Below are 23,890 nucleotides of genomic sequence, written 5' to 3' on the forward strand. Positions count from 1 at the left end.
CTGGATGCTCTCCCCATGAGACAACACTATCTCTAGATAGGTGTGCCACAGGTACCAAGTCAACTGGAAGTTGCCTCTTTTCTCTCTGCTCAAAATTCTAGGAAAGATGAAAGACTCATTCACCATTGCATGTTTTACTGAGAAAATCTGGGTAGAGAAGCGATTCTTAAGTCTACTTGCAAAGATAACTGCTGAGAGGAGACCTATTATCTTAAACCTACCAACTTTTTCAAGACAGAAATTCAAAGGCGGGGGGCAGTGGGAACAAAGAGGTCTGATGAGGCCATTTGCTCTGAGGTCATCTAAATTAAATAATGATGCCACAGCCATGCTGGTGGCCCTGGAAATTCACATCCTTACATCAACAAAAATGAAAAAAAGTTTAAGTTAACCGTCATCCTTATCTGCTATGTTAAGAAAAAAAAATCTGTATTCGATTTTGATTGCTATCTTATTGAACACAAGATTAATCTCACATGAGCCATTAACTCACTGAGGACCCAAAGGAGAAGGGAGCAGTGGCACAGCCAGCACTAGAGCTTGGAGGGAGTACAGCTGTACAGGAAGCAGAAGTCACCATGACATACAAATGCCTGTGGGTACCAGGGAAGGCAGAGAGGCAGAAAGAGTTTAACTCTTTAGCTACTTGCTGTTTCCTTTCCTACATCCTTGCTTAGCTAGCAACTCAACTAAGGTGTCGAGTCAGAAAAAGAAAGGAATTATTCAACACTGAGCCATGGTGGTGAATGGGGGGGATCGCCCCTTTTCTCCTACACTTGATCTGGGAACAAACTAGAAGTCCACTATATCTGTGGCAGATAAGAATAAAAAGACTTTGTAATTCAGCCACTAACTTCCAACAAGCCACATGGTCCACAAAGTTCAATTTGATGTATGGGCTATTATTCTTCTTCCAAGATTAAAAAAAATAAGAATACTAAATTAACTGAAGACATTTAAAAGCATTTGTAAAGAAATTAGTAAAAAATCACATTTAAGATTTTAAAACAGTGGTTCTCAACTTTTTTTCCTCAGGACCCTTTACATCTTAAAAATTGAAGACCCTAAGGTCCTTTTGTTTGTATGCTGTATCTATTGATATTTACCATATTTAAAAAAATTTTTAATAGTTATTTACCAGTTCATTTAAAATAACAATAACCTCATATGTTAACATAAATTATTTTTATGGAAAATAACTATATTTCCCAAAAGAAAAAAATGAGTGAGAAGAGTGACGTTGTTTTATAATTTTACAAATGTAAAATGTGTCTGACTTAATAAAAGACAACCAGATTCTCATACCTACTTTTAGATTCATCTGTTGCAATTTTTGGCTGAAGTATATGGAAAAAATCCAAACCCGCACATATAGATAATTAGAAAAGATAGGAGTTTTTTAATAGCCTTTTCAGATAATTATGAATGTAATCTGATACTACATCAAAACTGGACAAGTGGTAGTTTCATAAAGGTTAGTTGCAATGTGGAATCTGAAACTGTTATCAATGAACTTTTCATATTATGTTATGCTAAAATCCATTGGTCTAGTTTACACATCAAATGGACCTTTTACTCATGCATAATTTTACTCATTGCATAACATCTTGCATTGGTCATTGGGAAAATATTGTTCACTGAGTCACACAATCTTCCAAATGTTAACACATTTCATTTCATGATATTTTAAAAATCACATTCATTAATACTCATTGATCTCAACAGAAGTCTTTTAAGTTTTGGGAAGCTGTCAAGCTCTGAGTAGCAGATACAAATTTTCCAAAACTGTAATTTTCACTTGAAAACTCAATGGCAACAAATACTGTCAGTTGTTGTCCTTGAAGTGACAGGCTCACTTCATTCATTTGCGAGAAAATATCTGCCAAATACGGAAAAATCAAGTCTGAATAATCATAGCTTGCCCTTTAAAATAAATATGGTGCTTCATGGAAAAAATGCAGCTAGTTCAGCTCTCAACTAAAGCAAGTACACAAGTGCTTTCCCTTGAGATAGCCACTGTAGTTGGGGATGCAGAAGTGCTTTATGTGCACTTTCCCATCTGTCACAAAATATCAAAACAATGTGAAACTCAAGGATTAGGATTTAATAAAATTAATATGTTTTACACCTTATCAAGGACATTCTTAAGTAAAACTGGCCTTCTTTTTTTTCTTATTTAAACAGTGAGTGAGGGCATACTAATGGTATAGTTTGGTGCCATTGCCTAGATTTGTGCTAAGGCTCCAGCAAATATTCACCATTGCAGCTTGGTACCATCGGTGCAAATGTCAATACAGTAAAATAAATAAATAACATCTTAGTATTATTATGAAAATAATTTTGACACTATGGACCCCCTAAAAGTATCTCAGGGACCCCACAGGGATCCACGGACCATACTTTGAGAACTACTGCTCCAAAATATCTTTATTTTTGGCAAGGATAGGATCCATGAGAACTACTGCTCCAAAATATCTTTACTTTTGGCAAGGATAGGTTCCACTAGCTCCCATATAATATAAATAGCAATAAATCTAAGCAAAACACAACTCAAAAAAAAAAAATACCCACTTACCTTTGCCAAGACTAAAGACAAACGGTTCGTTTCGATCATGACTGGAATCAAACTTCTTTCCATTTGACAATTTTCCTTTGTAATGGACATAAACTTTGTCTCCAATCATTGGGGTTTCCTCACTATTCCCCACTCTTTTGACAATCTAGAAAAGACAAACGTCAAGAAAAATGAGGTTAAACATTTTATTTCTAATCAGAGAATACAGAGGTCACACAGTCCCTTCCACATCACTCAGGCACATTTGCAAACAACTGTCTGTCCTTTCTAAAGGCTTCCCTCCCAGTTCTCTCAATGATCCTCACTGTTACAAAATTATCCTGTACTACTCTAAATCTTTAATGCTATATTTAATTGTATTGTTAATCACACTATTCTCTCAAAATAATCAATCGATAGATCTTGTTTCATTGGTTTAATGCCCCATCTTTTGACACTGAAATCTTTCAAAACACAGTTAGTCCATGTACAAACGGAATTAGACCAAAAAGATTAGTGGACTTTCAAAAACATTCAAAAAGAAGTCTGAAGCAAAGTTTCAAAGGTGAGATTTTTACTTCTCTCCTTTGCTAAAAACATTATCTTTTGACTCGATTCCACTAGTTTGGTTTAATTTCAAAAAGCCCTATTTCCTGATATAAAGGTTATACTTCCTACTATTTGAAGAATATTCAACGTGTAAAAAAAACAGTACCACTGCACAGTTTGATATGATACTGAATAACTTGTGTTCTAGTAAAGGAAATGCCAAAAAGCTCCAAGTTGAAAAACATTTAACTATCATAAAATCCAGTATATTTATTTTGTTCTTGGCAGAGCAAGACACTAATGCAGTTGGTCAGTTCTGGGAAAAGAAAATCAAATCCAGGCATGTGGTGTATAATTTATTCTGTCAATCACTTATGCCAAATTAATCATTTTTATTAGATAACAAAGGATGGTAGCTCATGTCCAATAAACATCTTTTTTGGGGAAGGGTCTGAATTTTTATCTAAAGAATTCAATTATTTGCTCCTAAATTCTTTTTTGAGATGCGTCCTCCTTGCCCCTCCCTCATATCACCACGTAAACACTGTGAACTTAGATTCTATAACTTTCTTAGCTCAAAAGCCTAGACATTCTAAAGGAAAAAAAATGATTACTGCAACTTCATCAAAAAAAAGTGTTTGAACTAATCAATGAATTCAGTAAAGTTGCAGGATTACAAAATCAATATACAGAAATCAGTTGTGTTCCTACAAACTAACAAAATACCTGAAAAAGAAATAGAGAAAACAATCCCGGAAATGTAAACCAAAACCACAATGAGATATCACCTCACACCTGTCAGAATGGCTGTCATCAAAAAGACAAGAAATAAAAAGTGTTGGTGAGGATGTGGAGAAAAGGGAAACCTCTTGCACTGTTGGTGGGAATGTAAACTGGTGCAGCCACTATGGAGAACAGTATGGAGGTTCCTAAAAAGATTAAAAGTAGAACTACCATATGATCCAACAATTCCACTTGTGGGTATTCATACAAAAGAAATGAAAACACTAACTGAAAAAGATATATGCACCCCCACCATGTTCACTGCAGCATTACTTACATTAGCCAAGATATGGAAACAACCTGTGTTCATCAATAAATGAATGGATAAAGAAAATATATATATTTGTATATGTTATATATATATATGTATGTATACACACACACACACACACACACACACACACACACACAATGGATGATTATTTAGCCATAAAAAAGAATGAAATTGGGACTTCCCTGGTGGCGCAGTGGTTAAGAATCTGCCTGCCAATGCAGGGGACACGGGTTCGAGCCCTGGTCCGGGAAGATCCCACATGCCGCAGAGCAACGAAGCCCATGCACCACAACTACTGAGCCTGTGCTCTAGAGGCCGAGAGCCACAACTACTGAGCCCATGCACCTAGAGCCCATGCTCTGCAACAAGAGAAGCCACAACAATGAGAAGCCCGCGCACCACAACGAAGAGTAGCCCCAGAGAAAGCAGCAGCAAAGACTCAGGGCAGCCAAATAAATAAACTTATTAAAAAAAAAAAAAAAAAGAATGAAATCTTGCCATTTGTAACAACATGGATGGACCTTGAGGGCATTATGCTAAGTGAAAATAGGTCAGACAGAGAAAGACAAATACCGTATGATCTCACTTATATATGCAATCTTAAAAAAAAAAAAAAGAAAGAAAAGTAAAGAAAAAACAACTAAATTTATAGATACAAAGAGCAGAAACAGATTGGTGGTTGCCAGAGGTCAGAGTTTGAGGGGAGGGTGGGAGAAACGGGTAAAGGGAGTCAAAAGGTACAAACCTTCAGTTACAGAATAAGTCATGGATGTAATGTACAGCATGATGCGATAGTTAATAATATTGTATTGCATATTTGAAAGATGCTAAGAGAATAGATCTGAAAAGTTCTCATCACAAAAATATTTTTTTAAACTATGTACGGTGACAGACGTTAAATAGACTTATTGTGGTGATCATTTCATAATACATACAAATGTCAAATCATTATGTTGTACACCCGAAACTAATAAAATGTGATATGTCAATCATACCTCAATAAAAAATCCCATTCACAATATCATCAAAAACTATAAAATAGTTAGAAATAAATTTAACCAAGGAGGTGGAAGATCTATACACTGAAAACTATAAGATTCTGATGAAAGAAACTGAAGAAGACACATATAAGTGGAAAGGTGTCCTATGATCATGGATGAGAAGAATTAAAAATGTTAAAATGTCCATACTACTGAAAAACATCTATAGATTCAATCCAAGACATATCAAAATTTCCCATGGTATTTTTCACAGAAATAGAAAAAAAAAAAAGCTAAAATTCGTACAGACCCATAAAAGATCCCAAAGAGTCAAAGCAATCCTGAGAAAGAACAAAGCTGGAGGCATCACATTTCCTGATTTCAAACTATATTAAAAGCTATAGTGATAAAAACAGAATAGTACTGACATAAAAACAGGCACACAGACCAATGGAACAGAATCGAGAACCCAGAAATAAACCGTAGCATATACAGTCAACTAATATTTGACAAGGGAGCCAAGAATGCTCAATGAGGAACAGATAATCTCTTCAGTAAAAGATGTAGGGGAAACTGGATAACCCTATGAAGAATAAAATTGGACCCCTATCTTACACCACTCACAAAAATTAACTCAAAATCAATGAAAGACTTAAATATAAGATATGAAACTATAACACATCTAAAGGAAAACAAGGGAAAAATCTCCTTGACATTAATCTTGGCAATAATTTTTTGGATATGACACCAAAAGTACAAGCAACAAAAATAAATAAGTGGAACATCAAACTAAAAAGCTTCTGTGGGCTTCCCTGGTGGCACAGTGATTAAGAATCCTCCTGCCAACGCAGGGGACACAGGTTCGAGCCCTGGTCCGGGAAGATCCCACATGCTGCGGAGCAACTAAGCCCATGCGCCACAACTACTGAGCCTGCGCTCTAGAGACCGCGAGCCACAACTACTGAAGCCCACGCACCTAGAGCCCATGCTCTGCAACAAGAGAAGCCACTGCAATGAGAAGCCTGTGCACTGCAATGAAGAGTAGCCCCTGCTCACTGCAACTAGAGAAAGCCTGCATGCAGCAACAAAGACCCAACGCAGCCAAAAATAAATACAAATAAAATAAATTTATATATATATTAAAAAAAAAAAAGCTTCTGCACAGCAAAAGAAACAATCACCAAAATGAAAAGGCGATCTTTGGAATGGGAGAAAATATCTAAAAACCATATATTTGATACTGAAAATATACAAGGAACTCATGGCTATAATCAAAAAATCAAGAAATAACAAGTGTTGATGAGGATGTGGAGAAAAGTAAACCCTGTACACCGTTGGTAGGGATATAAATTGGGATAGCCACTATGGAAAACAGTATGAAGTTTCGTCAAAAAATTAAAACTAGAACTACCATATGATCCAGCAATTCCACTTCTGGGTATAAATCCAAAGGAAATGAAATCACTATCTCAAAGAAATAATGGATAAAGATGTGGTATATATATATATTATATATATATATATATATAATAGAATATTATTCATTCATGAAAAAGAAGGAAATAATACCATTTGAGACAATATGAATGTACCTTGAGGGCATTATGCTAAGTGAAATAAGTTAGTCAGAGACAGATAAATACTGTGTGATATCACTTATATGTGGAATCTAAAAAAGCTGAACTCACAGAAACAGAGAGTAGAATGATGGTTGCCAGGGGCTAGGGGAAAATGGGGAGATGCTGGTCAAAGAGTACAAACTTCCAAGTTATAAGATGAATAAATTTTTGGGATCAAATGTACAGCGTGGTGACTATAATTAACACTGTATTATATACTTGAGAGCTGCTAAGAGAATAGATCTTAAATGTTCTTACCACAAAAAAGAAATAATTATCTGAGGTGATGAAGGGGTTAACTAACCCTACTGCAGTAATCATTTCAAAACATTTAAGTGTATCATATCATCACACTGTATACCTTAAACTTACATAGTGTTATATTTCAAATATATCTCAATACAGCTGGGAAAAAATAATTACAGTTTAAAAAATTATATTAAGTGCTAGTAAAAAAAAAAAAAGTAGAATCATTACTGCCCTTCTAGTACTCAAGGGGAAAAATAGTTTCAGAAAAGTTAATCTAAAAGAAATCACACGATATTCTAGAAGTGCTTGTGTTCATGAACTGCATGCAGTATTTAGGAGCCTGAGCCTCCCCTGGAGGGAATCTGCATTTCTAGGACTATAACCAAGTAACTGGGCATATGGGATGAATGGCTACCATGGAGTCAGAGCTGTTCACATCAGCAAGTGATACTGTGGTATCACTTCCGGTTTCCCCAACAAGACGAGTTTAGTGCCTAAATCTGGAGCTGTCTTAAGGATATGATCTAGTCTCAATTCATTTTAAAAATGTAAGCTCCAAAAAGAAATTTTATCTTCCTGGGTTAGTTTCTCACTTCCCAGATCTGCCTTGGTCTTTTAAAAAATATATACAGTAACAGTTAATAAGAGAGATTATTACAATCATGGCACTGTGCCAAATGCTTTACGTAATCTCAATAATTCTATGAGGTAGGCAGTATTATTACTCTAATTTTACAAATGAGGAAACTTCATCACAGATAGGTTACTAAATTGCTCTAGGTCACAGAGTTAAAAGACCTAATCTTAACCAAAAGCCATGGTGAAACATGAGGCTTTAGACAGTGATAAACCATAAGATTTAAAGGGTTTATAATCTCTAAATGTTTCTTACAAGCCTAAAAATCTTATTAGATTTACTCCCTAGAACAAAGCAGGGCCTCAGGCAAGTTGGGAGCCATGTTCTCTGTACCAGTGCTCTGAAAAGATGAAAGAGGAGAACTTAAACAGAGGTAGGGAGATGCTGAGGATAGCCCACAGAATTTCCACTGTCTTGAGAGGCATTCTGGAGTATGGGATGAGTAATTCACAGAGCTACAAGGTTGAAAAGCCCTCTGAATGAAGATATCATAATATACATCTTATGCTATAGATAGCATAAAGCCCTTATTCTACAGGTTCAAGTCTTCAAACTTTGGCTTGGCATATAGCAAGCTAATAGTAAAACATGTATATTCGGAAGAGATTCAGGTGCAGAAAAAAGCTTGCACATAAGCAAGATTAGCCAAAACAAACTAAAAAAATTCTCGTTTGCTACTGATAACACAAGGAGATGTTAAAACTCAGCTTAGTGGTAATATTTAGAATGCTTAAGATAATCTTTTCAGCAAAAAAAAAATTAATTATACAAAACTTGAACGCATAACAACAGTGTAGGAGAAAAAAGAACTTAGTATGACTAAAACCATTTAACCTCTCTTTATTATACGGAATAATAACACATATATATCTTCCATACATAAATGGAAGAATCAAAAAGAACTCTGGGGCTTCCCTGGTGGCACAGCGGTTGAGAATCTGCCTGCCAATGCAGGGGACACGGGTTCGAGCCCTGGTCTGGGAAGATCCCACATGCCGCGGAGCAACTAGGCCTGTGAGCCACAACTACTGAGCCTGCGCATCTGGAGCCTGTGCTCCGCAACAAGAGAGGCCGCGATAGTGAGAGGCCCACGCACCGCGATGAACAGGGGCCCCCGCTTGCCGCAACTAGAGAAAGCCCTCGCACAGAAACGAAGACCCAACACAGCCAAAAAAAAAAAATAAATAAATAAATAAATAAGCTCATAAAACAAAAAAAAGAACTCTGTCTCACAAAATCACTGTGAGATTTAAAAAAAAAATGTAAAAATGATTAATTACAGAATGAAAAAAGTGTTTTTAAGGAGGAAAGCTAATTCAAAAGTGAGATATATTCTCTGATGAAACCTCAAAAAAATACCTGCACTGCACACAGGAATTCTATTTGTATGTAAAAAACCAATCCTTTTGAACTCTGCAAGTTAGCTTTTCTTTTTCTTTTAAAAAAGTCTTTTGAATTGTCATTTGCTAGCTTTAATATACTTAAATATTATATTAAAATAATAACCCATTTATACACTCTGAGAATAGAGAGAGACAGCCTTTTGGAGTCAGACATAACTTGGACCTGAACCCCAGATCTGCATTTACTAAGACATATGATTTGGGGCAAGTCAATTTACCTAGCTGGCCCTCAGTTTTACCATCTATAGTCTGGGATTAAAAATAAACCTCCAGTTATGAAGACAAAATGAGAATTTAACTGCAGTGTTTGGTACTTAGTAAGCCTCAATAAACATTATCCATCTCCACCTCCAGCCAAAAAAACAAAAGAAGATTTTTATTGACAATCTTTCCAGATAGCAAATTTCCCAAAATGTCATTCATCCTTGTGGCCTCACCTTTAATACTCCTCTATCTTTTTTGGAGGTAATATCCTCTCCCTGTTCAGCAACAGCTGCTGCGGGGCTTTCTCCATTGTTCTTGGCAGCTTCATCAGTAGTCATTGTCTTTTATAAGTAGACAACCTGCTGAGAAGAAACATATTTTAGCTAGGAAAAGTATCACTTCTTTATGCATCTTAAATGCCCCTAGGAACTGAGCTTTAACCTGACCCAAGATTTACTAAGGGCCAATAAGGTTAAACACTGAAAAGGAAAATAAAAACATTTGCTATGAGCATGTATTGATGTCGTGAGGCATGTAAATGAAACATCATCCAACTCTTCAATTTCCCATCCAGCTCTGATCCCAAATGAGAGAGCAGACCAAGTCAGGTTTGATAGTGATTATATTCCTTAGCATGATAACGCATTGAGAAGTAGTCCTTTCAGAACTTTGAAAACATCCTTTTCCTACAGCCATATTCTTGACAGAGAATTAAGAACTTATCAGGTGATGTGATAAAAGAAATGACAATATATCACAGTGGAAAACAGGACAGGCTTTCAAAATGACAGACCCCAGTCTGAGTCCTAGCTCCAGCAATATCTGTTTGACATTTGCAAACTTAAAGTCACTGAGCCTCAGTTTCACATCTGTAAAATGGATGGAGTTTTTGTTCATAGAGTTACTGTGAGGCATTAATGAGATAACAAATGTTAAGAGATTAGCACAAAGTCATAACTTAAAAATGTAAACATTTATCATGATTATTACTAGGTCTTTTATAGAGCCATATTTTTCATTTCCTGCGCAAGAGTTCCTTTGGAATGAGGTTCTTCCCTACCATGGCATTCCAGGCCCTCCACAACATGATCCTTACCTATCTTTCAGGTCTAGCTTCCACTACTTTCTTTCATGCAGCTCATGCTCTAGCCAAACCAGACTAATTCTTCTCCCATAACAAGTCCCGTGCTTTCCCATCTCCATGCTCTTGGTCACTCTTTTTTAAAATCCCCATTCTTGGGCTTCCCTGGTGGCGCAGTGGATAAGAATCCGCCTGCCAATGCAGGGGACACGGGTTCAAGCCCTGGTCCGGGAAGATCCCACATGCCGTGGAGCAACTAAGCCCGTGCGCCACAACTACTGAGCCTGTGCTCTAGAGCCCACGAGCCACAACTACTGAAGCCCGCGTGCCTAGAGCCCGTGCTCCGCAACAAGAGAAGCCACCGCAATGAGAAGCCCGTGCACCTCAACGAAGAGTAGCCCCGCCCGCCACAACTAGAGAAAGCCCACATGCAGCAACGAAGACCCAACACAGCCAAAAATAAATAAAATAAAAATTTAAAAAATTAAAGAAAAATAAAATCCCCATTTTTCCCACTCAAATGCTACCTCCATCTTACCAAACTTGACCTTCTATTTTGCAGTTGTCTGCCCTTTTCTGTACTTCCTTAGCTCTCCCCTTGATTTGTTGTCTATAATACATTCGTAAGACAACACACTTGTTGTATTTAAAAGATCCTTGAGAGCAGGGCCATGCTTTGTTCATATTTAGATTCCTTAGAACACCTCTACCTTTTAGACTGGAATGACAGAAAGGTCAAGGAATCTGAAGCTCCTTACAAGCTGTTTAATGTGCTTACTTTAACTTCTCTAAGTTTTTTTCCCTACCTGTGTAATTAGAATAAAAATAGTATCTACTTTCACAGAGTGATCTTCTGGATTAAATGGTATAATATGTATGTTAAAAGTATACTATTCCAATGTTAACTCTTATTATTATCATCAGTCACCTAAATGACAGACACTTTTCATGCAAGGCAAATACCAACAGGCTAATCAACAAGACAAAACAAAACACACCTTGCTGGCTGCTGCCATGATGAATTCCATACTGCTCTCCTGGTTGAGCAGGGGAAGACAAGAATTAATCACTTCTACAGCTATACAGTATTAGGCTAATAATGGACATAAGGCTCCCTAAGTCACCTGTGGGACTCTCTTGCCTACACAGTTAAAAAGTGCTATTTTACACTTGTGAAAAATGTCTTACTGAAACAACTGATAATTAGACAACTAAATATAGTTGATATAGTGTTTTAAATCATTTCCAATTTCCAGTGTCTAAATTTACTTCAGTGTCAACAAAGACACAAATCAAATTTTGCTGTGCCCCCAAATCTTCAAAGAGAACACCAAAAACCAGGGGCTTAGCCCTTTGCTTTATTTTCTAGTACACTTTATGCCAAACACAAAAGATCCAAATGCTTGGCTCAGGATAAGGGAAAGGCCAGAACAAAGCGTTCTCAAACAAACAACAACAAAAATTAAGTACCTACTTGTTGTGTGATGCTGGGCAAGATAATTAGGAAAATTAGATGAACAGGGTTTGTTCCCAAATTCTAGTAACCTACCACTTATAAAACACTCTCTGATGCATAGAAATTTGCAGAAGCCACCTCAAAAACAGAGGGAAAAGATCGTTTAAACATTCTGGAGGTGTTGGACCGTATCCCTGGAAAAATATATACATACAAAAAAATTTCCTGGTGCTTTACAGGTACATAGACATCCATCAGTAAACCCCTGGGGAAACCTTGGAGTAAATCAATAAACAAATTAAAACCACCAAATGAAAGGTTATTAGGGAACAGGACAGCTACACGGTCTCAAAACATGAACTACAGATTACTTATTATTAAAAAAGGAAAAAGGCCTTTCCAGTGGAGTGATCTGACAAACCTCCCCCTTCACACAAGTGATCTGCATCATGACAAAACTCTGCATCTTCTATATTAACACAAACCAGTATCAGTGTGCCTCCTGATGTGATGTAATGGGAAGTATACATGTGGTATTCCTACCAAAAACATTTAACCTGAAACTAATCAAGAAGAAAAGACAAAATTAGGTGGTGGAACATTCTACAACTGGCCTAGACTCCTCAAAATGTTAATGTTATGAAAGACAAAAAAAAGTTAAAAAAAAAGAAAAGGGGCCTGTTCTGGTTTTAAAAAGACTAAAGAGACACAGCCACCAAATGCAGTGTGTGATCCTTGGCTGGATCCTGGATTAGGGGGAATAAAAATTTATAAAAGCACATTTTTGGGAGAATTAGGAAAATTTGGAAAAACAAACCATACATTACCTTATTATTACTGTATAATGTTAGCCTTCTGGAGTGTGATATAGCATTGTGGTTTTATACAGAATAATATCCTCATTCTTAGGAGACACATGTTGAAGTATTTAGGGGTGAGGTGCCATGATGTCTGCCACTTACTTTCAAATCATTTGAGAGAGAGCATGTGTGAGCACAAATATCACCAAAAGCTAAAAACAGAGCATTCAGAAAGCATGACTACAACACATCCAAAGGCAATGCCTTTCTTTTGAATGTTTGTCACTTGTAGATCAGCTAAACTTTTAAACGAAAATACTGTCAATCAAAAAACATTTTCTTTTGTTCTAACCCTCCCCTTTGGAAACAATGGCTTGCTAAAATTTAAATAAATAGGGAACTTGTATAAGTTGACTTGCAAGCTTTATAAATCTCATTTGATAAAGGAATTTGCTCTTCATTTTTGGTTCTAACACTTGAAGGGATTCAAATAATCTTCGTAATCTCAGAACGATTCTGACTAGTATGGAGTCCATGTGAAAAGAGGTAGCACGAATTAAATTAATTAAAACACAAAGATAAAAACAACACTAAAACTTTGTTGAACTTTCAAAGGCAGATAAATCTGGAAGAATAAAGAAATAAACTGAACATTCCAAGTACTTCCCCTTAATTCCAGTTATACCATTTGGGGTATAGATTTTTGTAAGCAAACAAAACAAAGAAAAACTTCTTCCTTGATCTAATGTTACATGAAAAAAAGGCTGTAAGAACAGATAATTCCTAAAAACCTGTAAGACACACTAAGAAAATTTCACTTTTTTCATAAGAGAGCCTTTTCTTCGTTCCCCTACCCTAGGTTTATTCTGGATTTAAAATCACTCTGTAGCTATGGATATTAATCTATGATAAAGCTCACTGTCCTGAACTGTCCAAAGGGGGAAATTGCTGCCCAGAGCCTCAGAGAGGGAACACACAGTTCGTTCTGTTATGGACATGCCAGATAAGCATGCACTCTCCAAAGTGCTGGTCAGCAAACACCTGAGACATCACAGAAAAATGAGACTACGCTTAAAATTTCATCAACAGTGTACTGAAAACTTAACCTAACTAAATTGTCATATTCCCCCAAATGAGAAATCATTTTAAAGGTTTATCCACTAATTAACCATGTATATTACCTACTGTTGTAGTTGTTCTCTTTGTTAAAATATAGATATCTTGTATTACAGATTATCCTACTGTCTAACAGAAGAGTTTTCAGAAAGAAGACAAAAAGGAATATAGGAACTGGCTACTTTGTTAGAAACACAGAAAAGTACAAAATTACAGCAGCACTCTTTCTAAGTACCATAGATGTCTGGGCCATAAAGGCTTTCAGTCTCCTAAAACTAAAACACAAAAGAAAGAGAGAAAACACAAGGAAAGGCTTGTAACTGAATGCAGTATAAGTGCATCCTAATTTTGAAAATATTCATGTAAGGACGAACTGGAAAGCCCTCATTTACTTTCAACCCCAGGCCTCTATCAAACATTCAAGTCCAGTAACACAGGAGTGTCAGGAGGAGTTATCTATTTGTAGGCAAGACACACACAAAAGAGAGATATACATGCATGCAGAGAAAACGAGATCAAATATAAAGACAGACTATATGTCTATATGAAACTGCACACTGTATTTATTCACCTACTTTCCCCCAGTTAATTTGCTTCCTCCACACTGGGGTGCAGAATGGGGAGATGATGAACAACACTCTTATATATGCTCATACATTTACTTTTTCTCCTTTAAAAAAGAAACCTGCAAGAAGATATACAAAGAGCCAATAAGCAGGTGAAAAGATGTTCAACATCCTTATTCATAAGGGAAATGCAAGTCAAAATCACAATGAGATACCACTTCACACTCATTAGGATGGCTATTATCAAAAAAGGAAAAATGACAAGTGTTGGTGAAGATGTAGAGAAATCAGAACCCTCATGCACTGCTGGTAGTAATGTAAAATGGTGCAGCCTCTGTGAAAAGGTTTGGTGGTTCCTCAAAATATTAAACACAGAATCACCATATGATCCAGCTATTCCACTCCTAGGTATGTACCCCAAAGAAGCAAAACCAGAGACTCAAACAGATACAGTAGTAGTATTCACAAAAGCCAAAAGGTGGGAAAAAATCCAAGTGTCCATAAACAAAATATGGTATGTGTGCAATATGTATTATATATGATTATTAAAATGAATATTATTTCATAAAAAGGAATGAAATTCCGATACATGCTACAACATGGATGAACTTGAAAACATTATGTTAAGTGAAATAAGCAAGACACAAAAGGACAAATATTGTATGATTCTACTTATATGAGGTACTTAGAATAGGCATATTTATAGAGACAGGGACTTCCCTGGTGGCGCAGTGGATAAGACTCCACGCTCCCAATGCAGGGGGCCCAGGTTCGATCCCTGGTCAGGGAACTAGATCTCACATGCATGCCGCAACTAAGAGTTTGCATGCCACAACTAAGGAGCCCGCCTGCTGCAACTAACACCCTGCACAACCTGTCAACCAACCAACCAAACAAATAAATACTAAAAAAATATTTACAGACACAGAAAGTAGAATAGAGATTACCAGGGGCTGAGGGGAGCAGAGAATAGAGAGGTTGTTTAATGGATATAGAGTGTCTTTTTGGGAAGATGAAAAAGTTCTGGAAAAGAGTGGTGATAACTGCACAACAATGTGAATGTACTTAATGTCACTGCACTGTACACTTAACCATGGTCCTCTCTTTAGCTCTCCTACCTTCCCCTTAATTGAGGATACCTTCTGTATTTCCAGTGCAATCCCAAAGTTCTGAGTCGAGCCTCCAGAAGTGATTATTGTATCAGTTCTTCGGGAACCAAAGACTCTGGGATGTCCAATCATGAAGACTGGAGAGGAAAAAGAATCCTAAATGGAGCTACCCCTTGATTGCTACAAATTATTTCCTCCTTTATTGTCTCTCTCAGATACATACAATGCTTTGGTAAACTCACTTTCCTTCTCAGTAATTAGTGAAGAAGAGCAAAGTTAATAGACCAAATTTACCATTACTCCTGTCGCTAACCCTGTTTACTTGGATGAATTACTGTTCTTAAATAAGTAGGAAGCAAAGAGTTATATTAGCATTAAAACAAAACAAAAAAAGGTCTAGAAAATATTAGACCATCGAAATACCAAGGGCTGAAAGACTAAGGGATCAACTTCCCCCATGATGGCAATGGAGCGACAGAAAAATTTGCAAAGCTCTGAGCTTGAAAACAAGAAAAGGTGTATCACTGAACTAGAACACAGATGAGATCAGCCAGAAGGAGAGAACAAAGAAGAGCAAATTGCCTTCGAAACACCGACTGTAAGAACAGCTCTTCCAAAGGGAGCCTGGTCAGCATTACAAAGAGCAGAGAAATTAAGTAGAGCCCCACCTGGGGGACAGAGCAGATGCTGTGTTCAGATCAGTTAGGCCAGGTAGGTTTCCCTCCCTCCCGAATGCACAAGGTGGCTCCCATTTTTTTCTATGAATATGTAAGAATTTTCTTTACTCCTGGGGTTCGGATGTATCACCAGGATATACGTGTTATTAATCTTCTTTCCTCCATTCCTGCAGGGGCCTTAACATCCTGGTCCTTAAATGCTGAAGACAAGTCTTTGAGGATCTCAGGAAAGTTCCTACTAATATTTCTTTTCCTTCACTGTCTGTCCTCTGCTTCTAGAAGTCTTATTAGACAGACTTTGGGCACCTTGGTTCTATCCTTCAGGTCTCCTAAACATGTTTCTGGAATAAATATTAGAATTACCTGAGGGAGACACAAGAGGGAGGGGATATGAGGATATACATATGCATATAGCTGATTCACTTTGTTATACAGCAGAAACTAACACAACATTGTAAAGCAATTATACTCCAATAAAGATGTTAAAAAAACAAAACAATAAAGTACAACAAAGAACCAAGGGAAGAAAAAAAAGAATTACCTGAGAAGCTTTAAAAAGCCACTGATGCCTGGACCCACTCCCAGAGAGTCTGGATTTAATTGGTCTGTGGTCAGGACGTCAGTGTTTTTACAAAGTATCTCAGATGATTCTAATGTGCACACAGGGTCGAGAAACCACCTCAATTCCATCTTTGCCTTTTTGCTCTATTTTCTAAGAGATCTCCTTTGATGGAATTTCTAGATCACCATTTGGTTGTCAGCTACGCCCACTGTGTCATTTAATTTGTTCAAAGGATTTTTAAAAATATTTATTTCTATATACTCTCTTATTATCTAATTGCTCATTTTTTCTTAGCATGTCCTTACTTTATGGATGCAATCACCTTTCAAATATTTCTGAAGATTCTACTTAGAATAAAATGGGACATCTCCTATGAATAAGTATTTGGCTAAAAAGTTTTTAAGGAAAAAAAAATGCTGATTTTATGTATCCCCTAGCATCTCCCAAAGGCACTGGGCAGTGGTTAAGGTTGAGAAGTTAAGAAATGGAAAGGAGAGAAAGGTAGCATACTGTGAGTGTAAAGTTAAGTATAAGGGGAATGTATAAGATGCAAAATGTGAGAATTTTGAGACTTTTACTAGGCTTACAAAGGGAAACAGTAAAATGCTTTGGTGGAAAGGGGAGTGGAGAGCAAAGGCTTAAGAACAAGAAAGAACTTGACAAGCTTAAATACACAGGGAAAGGGTCACAGGGAAACAAAAAAAGTAATGATTCAAGAGTAGGAAGAACAAAGGCATAGAATTGTTCGTCAATTAAACATTTATAGATTGCTTTTTTTTTTGAATTTTATTTTACTTTTTTATACAGCAGGTTCTTATTAGTTATCCGTTTTATACATATTAGTGTATACATGTCAATCCCAATCTCCCAATTCATCCCACCACCACCGCCCCCCGCCACTTAAGTTACAGCTAAATTAATATGGCTAAATAAAAGTATTCTAAAGCTTTTCCTCAAGAGGAATGTTTAAATAAAAAATAGCAAATCCATACTATAAAAATATTATGCTGTCTTTGAAAAGGATGAGATAAATCTAAAGAGAATCCCTGAGCTAAGAGTCTAAACACCAAAAACATCAAAACAACTGAACTGAGAAAGGATTTTGTAGATGCCCGTCCACTAAAAAAGAATACCATTGTAATAAATGAAATGTATTGTTACAATGCATAGTGCCCAGTGATGATTTGGTTCTCCCGGCTGTAAACAAAACCAACATCACTTAAGGATGTTACAAAGGGATAATACATGTGGTACAGATAATGTGGTATATCATAATTGCTTGCAGGAACCAACCATGTTTCCCAGTTATTTATAGATTTTGGTGTGTAGAATCATTTTAGAGCACTGGCTTACAATTATGCAAATATTATATATTACATGCCAAAATGTCTTTTTCATCATTGTTCTTCCTTAGAGTTAAGACAACTAAACTCTGGAAATATTAATATGGAACAGGCAAGATCTTAGCTATCCCAGATAAGCAAGCTTCTAATAATGACACGAAAGTTGGAACAACATCCAACATGGACTATTAAGCGAATGGCAAGCTGCACAACAATTTGTAGTATGATCCTATTTTTAGGAAGAAAATGGTGTATATTTACTTATACATACAAGAAAAATATATTAACCACCGTTAAAACAGTGTTACCTCTGGAGAATGAGATTTAGGAGTCTAAGAAGGGATTTTCACTTACAAAATTTTTTATCATTTAAATAGTTTAGCACTAAGTATATATTACTTCCATGATTTTTTTAAAAAACTTAGGACAAAAAGACAAAAACACTTCACGGTTGCACTCATCAGGACTTATTCTTTCTGTTCAATTTAACTCAAACATTTTGGAGTGCCTCCTATGCAGAGGAAGCAAAATCTAGTTGAGCAGAGTTCGTGCTTGTGAGACATCCAGAAGGCAGTCAGAGACAAGGCCTGCGCTCAGGAGAGAACTCTGGGGGACAGTACACGTTGGGGCGTGATCAGATTCTACATGGAATTAAGATAAAAGTACACCTGCAGTTACTGCTAAGAAAGTACAACAGTGGTTCTTAAACTTTTAAGGTCCCAGCCCCACTTCTGATTACTAGGTCTTGTGGCAGTACAGATGAAATTTTTTCCATCTCCCTGGAACTTACATTCTGGGAAAGGTAAACACAGTAGGAGTGAGCCTCCATTCATGTTTTAGTAGAAAAATTAAATTTCTACCTGTGCCACCGTGGTAGATTATTAACTTGAGTTGATTCATTAGGGTCAAACAGTTTGATTCCAAGTCTGCTGGTGATTTCTAAGAACAGGCCAGCAAGGTAACATATGGCAAAGGTCTGTAAACATGGTATAGGCAGAGAATGTGTCCTATTCATTTTTGGACCCCCAACACCTAGTGTAAATGGATGGCATATAAGAGGCAGTCGATAAATGCAAATGAATTGTGATTTTCAAAAGCAACTGATTGATATAAAGATGGTAAAATAGCAGACACTACAAGGAATCAGCACTGAAATATCATTACCAGTTGACTGTATTCCTTCTCTAAATCTACTCTGAAAAATCTAATCTGGAGAATTACACCGTACCTAAGTGTTCAACTATGAAAGCAAAAATAATATTCTGCTCTAATCAGGGGTGGTAATCAAGAAAACCCTAGCATAATTAATACATCCCTGAAGTACACTGTAAGTATATGTCTATGTATACATACACATAACAGGTTTATCTTATTAATTATATCAGTTTGACTTAAACATGGGCAGTCAAAAACAGAGGACCACACCTAGCTGTCAATCTCTGAGTATACACTAAATAGCAACTGGGGGAAGAGATGGCTCAGAGAGCTGGACTGCAGAAGGAAGGAACCTAGGATAAAATTTTTGTATAGTACTGCATTCCTCTTATGGTTTCATTAAAGCACTATAACATAAATTAAGCAGGTTTAAAACATGGCTTCACTCTGTTTCCCAAGGTCCATTATATGGCCAAGAGTAAAACTGCACAAGAATAAACTGCATTTTGGGTCTGTGATCAAATCCTTAAATACAGAAGGAAAAAACCCTTGGCCACCTTAAATCCCTCCACAAAAGTATGGAAGGAGGACAGGGACTGAGGAGAGAAAAGGGGAAGAGTGCTGCTCTCAAGTTTGACGACCAGAGCCTCTGCCTGGGCACTGGGTTTTGAGAACAAGGGGATGTTCCATAACAGGAGAGACTCCTGTTTGGGGAGAAGTCTGGGGGGAAACAGAATCTATAAGGCTGTAACACATCCTAGGCAGGAAGAAATAAGGAAAATTTATTTTTGATGTGACCCTGCCATCTCCCAAACCCCTCCATTCTGAGTTGGTACCTCCTCTGCATGCAGATCTAGTTACTGAACAGTGAAGTTTGTTAATATGACTTATTCCTTCTCCTCAGGGTCAGGGTTAGGGTTAGGACCTTCCAAAGTGACAAATTAATCTCATAAATTAATCCTGTCAACTAGATAAAGATTTGTCTACCTCCCTAAGTAAACACCCTTTTTGGAATGACATATATTCCATGTTTCCAGAACAAATTTCTAATTAAAGGGTATATATGATAGAGGATTGAACCATGCCTAAATTTAAACTCAAATCCATTGGTTTCTCCATCTGTAAATTTCAGGGGGTTAAGGTTTATTCCAACTCTAACATTTAGAATTACTTTTTAATGAATAAGTACATATTTTACCTTATAGGACAATGAGGTTTGATATGTGGAAGGGAAAACAATTCCCAAGGAATGGAAAAAGTTATTCTGGTATCACAGAGTTCACTTTCTACTGCAACCCTCTGGCAAAACATTTTTCTGAGGTTTATCCCCTTAGATATTTTCTACAGCTGCCACAACAATTGTAACCAACGTAATGGCTTAAACAATATGCACTTATTATGTTACAGTTCTGGAGGGCAGAAGTCAGAAATGGGTCTCACTGGGCTAAAATCAAGGTGTTAGCAGGGCTGCATTCCTTCTGGAGGCTCTAGGAGAGAATTTCCTGCTTTCTTCCAGACTCTAGAGGCTGTCCACATTCCTAGGCTCATGGCCCCCCTTCCTCCATTTTCAAAGCCAGCAATATTGTATCTCTCTGATCATTCTTCTATAGTCACATCTCCCTCTGGCCACAGCTGGGAAAGTTTCCCTGCTTTCTTAAATTTCTTAAGAATCCATGTGATTATGTTGGGCTCATCTGGATAATCCAGGATAATTTCCCCACCTCAAAGTCTTTAACCTTGATCGTATCTGCAAAGTCCCTTCTACTCTGTAAGGTAACATATTAACAAATTTCAGGGATTAGGATGTGGGCGTCTTTGAGGGGGCCATTATTCAATACTATCTACCATAGATACCTAGTCATCCAAACAATATCATAAGAATTTCTCCCAAGCCTAGAATTCTGTGGACTTCCTCCATTTTATACTTAGGGCTCTTTCAACATTCTTTCCCCTCTCTCCCTTTATTTATCATCCAGTTGGATTACAGTGTTCTAATATGACAATACAATTAAATCTAACATTTGATCATTATTATTCTAAAAAATTCTTCAGAATTTCAGAAAGCCCAAATTGGAACATTTATTCAGTTTCTCGATTTTGTAATAAGTTAAAATTATAAGTAAACTTGATATATACAATGCAGGTTTTCCCACCTCATCAAACTTAATCACTGACAAATTATTTTTAAAATTATTCTGAGTCCCTTATGTGATTCTGAAATTTAAACAGCTTGCTATAAATGTTGAAGAACACACAAGTACATTTTTTAAACAGATTTGGTGACAATACAATAAACTTCACATATTTAAAGTATACAAGTTGTAAGTTTGTATGTTTTGACATATGTATATATATCTATAAAGCCATCACTACAATCAAGATAATGAATATATTTGTCACCCACAAAAGTTTCCTTGTGTCTCTTTAAAATTCATTCCTCTCTGGCTCACGTCAGAGCAATCTCTGATTTGCTTTCTGAATAGTTTGTATTTTATAGAATTTCATATAAATGGAATCATGTCTTTTTTCCCTGACTTCTTTCTCCTACTGTAATTGAGAATAAAATACATTGTTGCATGTATCAATAGTTCATTCCTTTTTATTGCTGAGTAGTATTCCATTGTACGGAGACAGTGCTAAATGTTTGCCTGTTGATGCACATTTGGGTGATTTGCCTGTTAATGCACATTTGGATTGTTTTCAATTTTTGTCTGTTACAAATAAAGCTGCTATGAATATTTGGGTACAAATCTTCATGCAGTCATATGCATTCATTTCTCTTAGATAAATGCCTAGGAGTGGAATGGCTACATCACAGAGTAGGTGTACATTTTAGGTCTTTAAGAAAGTGGCAAACTATTTTCCAAAGTGGATGTACCATTTTGTGTTCCCACCAGAAGTGTGTAAGAGTTTCAGCTGCTCCACATCCTCACTAACACTTGGTACTATAAGCCTTTTTAACTGAAGACATTCTAACATGTATGTAGTGGTATCTAACTGTGATTTTAATCTGCATTTTCTTAATGACTAGTGGTGTTCATCATCTTTTCATGGGCTGATTTGCCATCCGTGTATCTTTGGTGAACTGTTCAAATCTTTTGCCTATTTTTGACTGAGTTTTCTTATTATTAAGTTTTGAGAGCTCCTTATATAATGTGAATACAAGCTTTTAATCAGATAACGTGATTTGCGAATATTTTCTCCCAGTCTGTGACTTGTCCTTTTAGTCTCTTAAAGGTGGCTTTCAAAGAGATGTTCTTAATTGATACAGTCCAATTTATCTTTTTTCTTTTATAAATCATGCTTTTGGTGTTGTACCTTAAAAATCTTTACCAAACCCAAAGTCAAACATATTTTCTTCTAAAAATTTTATTGATTTGGGCTTTACATTGAGGTCTATGATCAATTTTGAATTAACTTTTTTTTTTTTTAATTTATGTTTGGCTGTGTTGGGTCTTCGTTTCTGTGCGAGGGCTTTCTCTAGTTGCGGCAAGTGGGGGCCACTCTTCATCGCGGTGCGCGGGCCTCTCACTATCGCGGCCTCTCATGTTGCGGAGCACAGGCTCCAGACGCGCAGGCTCAGTAGTTGTGGCTCACGGGCCCAGTTGCTCCGTGGGATGTAGGATCTTCCCAGACCAGGGCTCGAACCCGTGTCCCCTGCACTGGCAGGCAGATTCTCAACCACTGCACCACCAGGGAAGCCCTGAATTAACTTTTATATATGATATACGGTATGGATTTAGTTTTTTGTATATGAATCTCAAATTGTTCCGCACCATTTGTTGAAAAGACTAAACTTATTTCCATTTAATTGACTTGGCACCATACTCAAAAATTAATTGATCATATTTTCCGTTCTGTGTTAAGTCCTCTCTGTTCTTCTGTTCTAGGACCTTTGCATTTCCATATAAATTTTAAAACCAGCTTGTCACTCTCTACAAATTGCCAGCTGGGATTCTGATTGAGATTGCACTGAATCTATACCTTTAGAGAAAACTGACAACAATATTGAGTCTTCCGGGCTTCCCTGGTGGTGCAGTGGTTGAGAATCTGCCTGCCAATGCGGGGGACACGGGTTCGAGCCCTGGTCTGGGAAGATCCCACATCCCGCGGAGCAACTGGGCCTGTGAGCCACAATTACTGAGCCTGCGCGTCTGGAGCCTGTGCTCCGCAACGAGAGGCCGCAATGGTGAGAGGCCCGCGCACCGCGATGAAGAGTGGCACCCGGTCGCCGCAACTAGAGAAAGCCCTCGCACAGAAACGAAGACCCAACACAGCCAAAAATAAATAAATAAATATTAAAAAAATATATATATTGAGTCTTCCAATCCTTGAACACAATATATCTTCATTTATTTAGGTTTTCCTTAATTTCTCTCAGTAATATTTTATAGCTTCCAGTGTAGAAGTCTTATATATCTTTTAGGAAACTTATCCTAGGTACTGAATATTTTTAATTTTACTATAAACAGTATTCTTTTAAAATTTCAACTTCTGACTGTTCATTTCCTAGTATATAGAAATATAATTGACTTTTCTGTATTGATCTTGTATCCTACAACTTCGCTAAGTGCACTTAATTTTTCTAGTAGCTTTTTCTTTCTTTTTTCTTAGAAATCATAGGCAATCATGTCATCTGTGAATAAAGAGTTTTACTTCTTCTCTTCCAATCTGGATACCTTTTATTTCTTTTTCCTGTCTGATTGTACTGGCTAGAACCTCAAGTACAATGTTGAATAGAAGTGGTGACTCACAATGGACATCTTGCCTGTT

The 23,890-nt window shown here is 36.9% G+C and overlaps 1 protein-coding gene and 1 long non-coding RNA gene across 8 annotated transcripts in view; one reads left to right on the top strand and one right to left on the bottom strand.

Annotated features, from left to right (window-relative positions):
* Window positions 1-21,867, top strand: part of LOC309607057 — a 197,447-nt gene extending 175,580 nt beyond the window's left edge. The window contains exon 10 of the long non-coding RNA XR_014232196.1: window positions 15,426-21,867. This is a non-coding gene — a long non-coding RNA (uncharacterized lncRNA). The remainder of the gene's footprint in view (window positions 1-15,425) is intronic.
* Window positions 1-23,890, bottom strand: part of FKBP5 (FKBP prolyl isomerase 5) — a 100,280-nt gene that overhangs the window by 46,812 nt on the left and 29,578 nt on the right. For 4 of the 7 annotated variants that reach the window (XM_082345097.1, XM_082345091.1, XM_082345094.1 and 1 more), the window contains 2 exons: window positions 9,486-9,611; window positions 2,576-2,720 (listed from right to left, as the gene is read on the bottom strand). In XM_082345097.1, the coding sequence (XP_082201223.1) occupies window positions 2,576-2,720; window positions 9,486-9,590 (250 nt within the window). In that variant the 5' untranslated portion in view covers window positions 9,591-9,611. Of the gene's footprint in view, window positions 1-2,575; window positions 2,721-9,485; window positions 9,615-11,331; window positions 11,371-23,890 lie in introns of all 7 variants that reach the window. The other 3 variants (XM_082345096.1, XM_082345092.1, XM_082345093.1) reach the window with 2 other exon arrangements.

The sequence above is a fragment of the Balaenoptera borealis genome, assembly GCF_965194805.1.
Source record: "Balaenoptera borealis genome assembly, chromosome: 12".
In the NCBI taxonomy this organism is placed as follows: domain Eukaryota; kingdom Metazoa; phylum Chordata; class Mammalia; order Artiodactyla; family Balaenopteridae; genus Balaenoptera; species Balaenoptera borealis.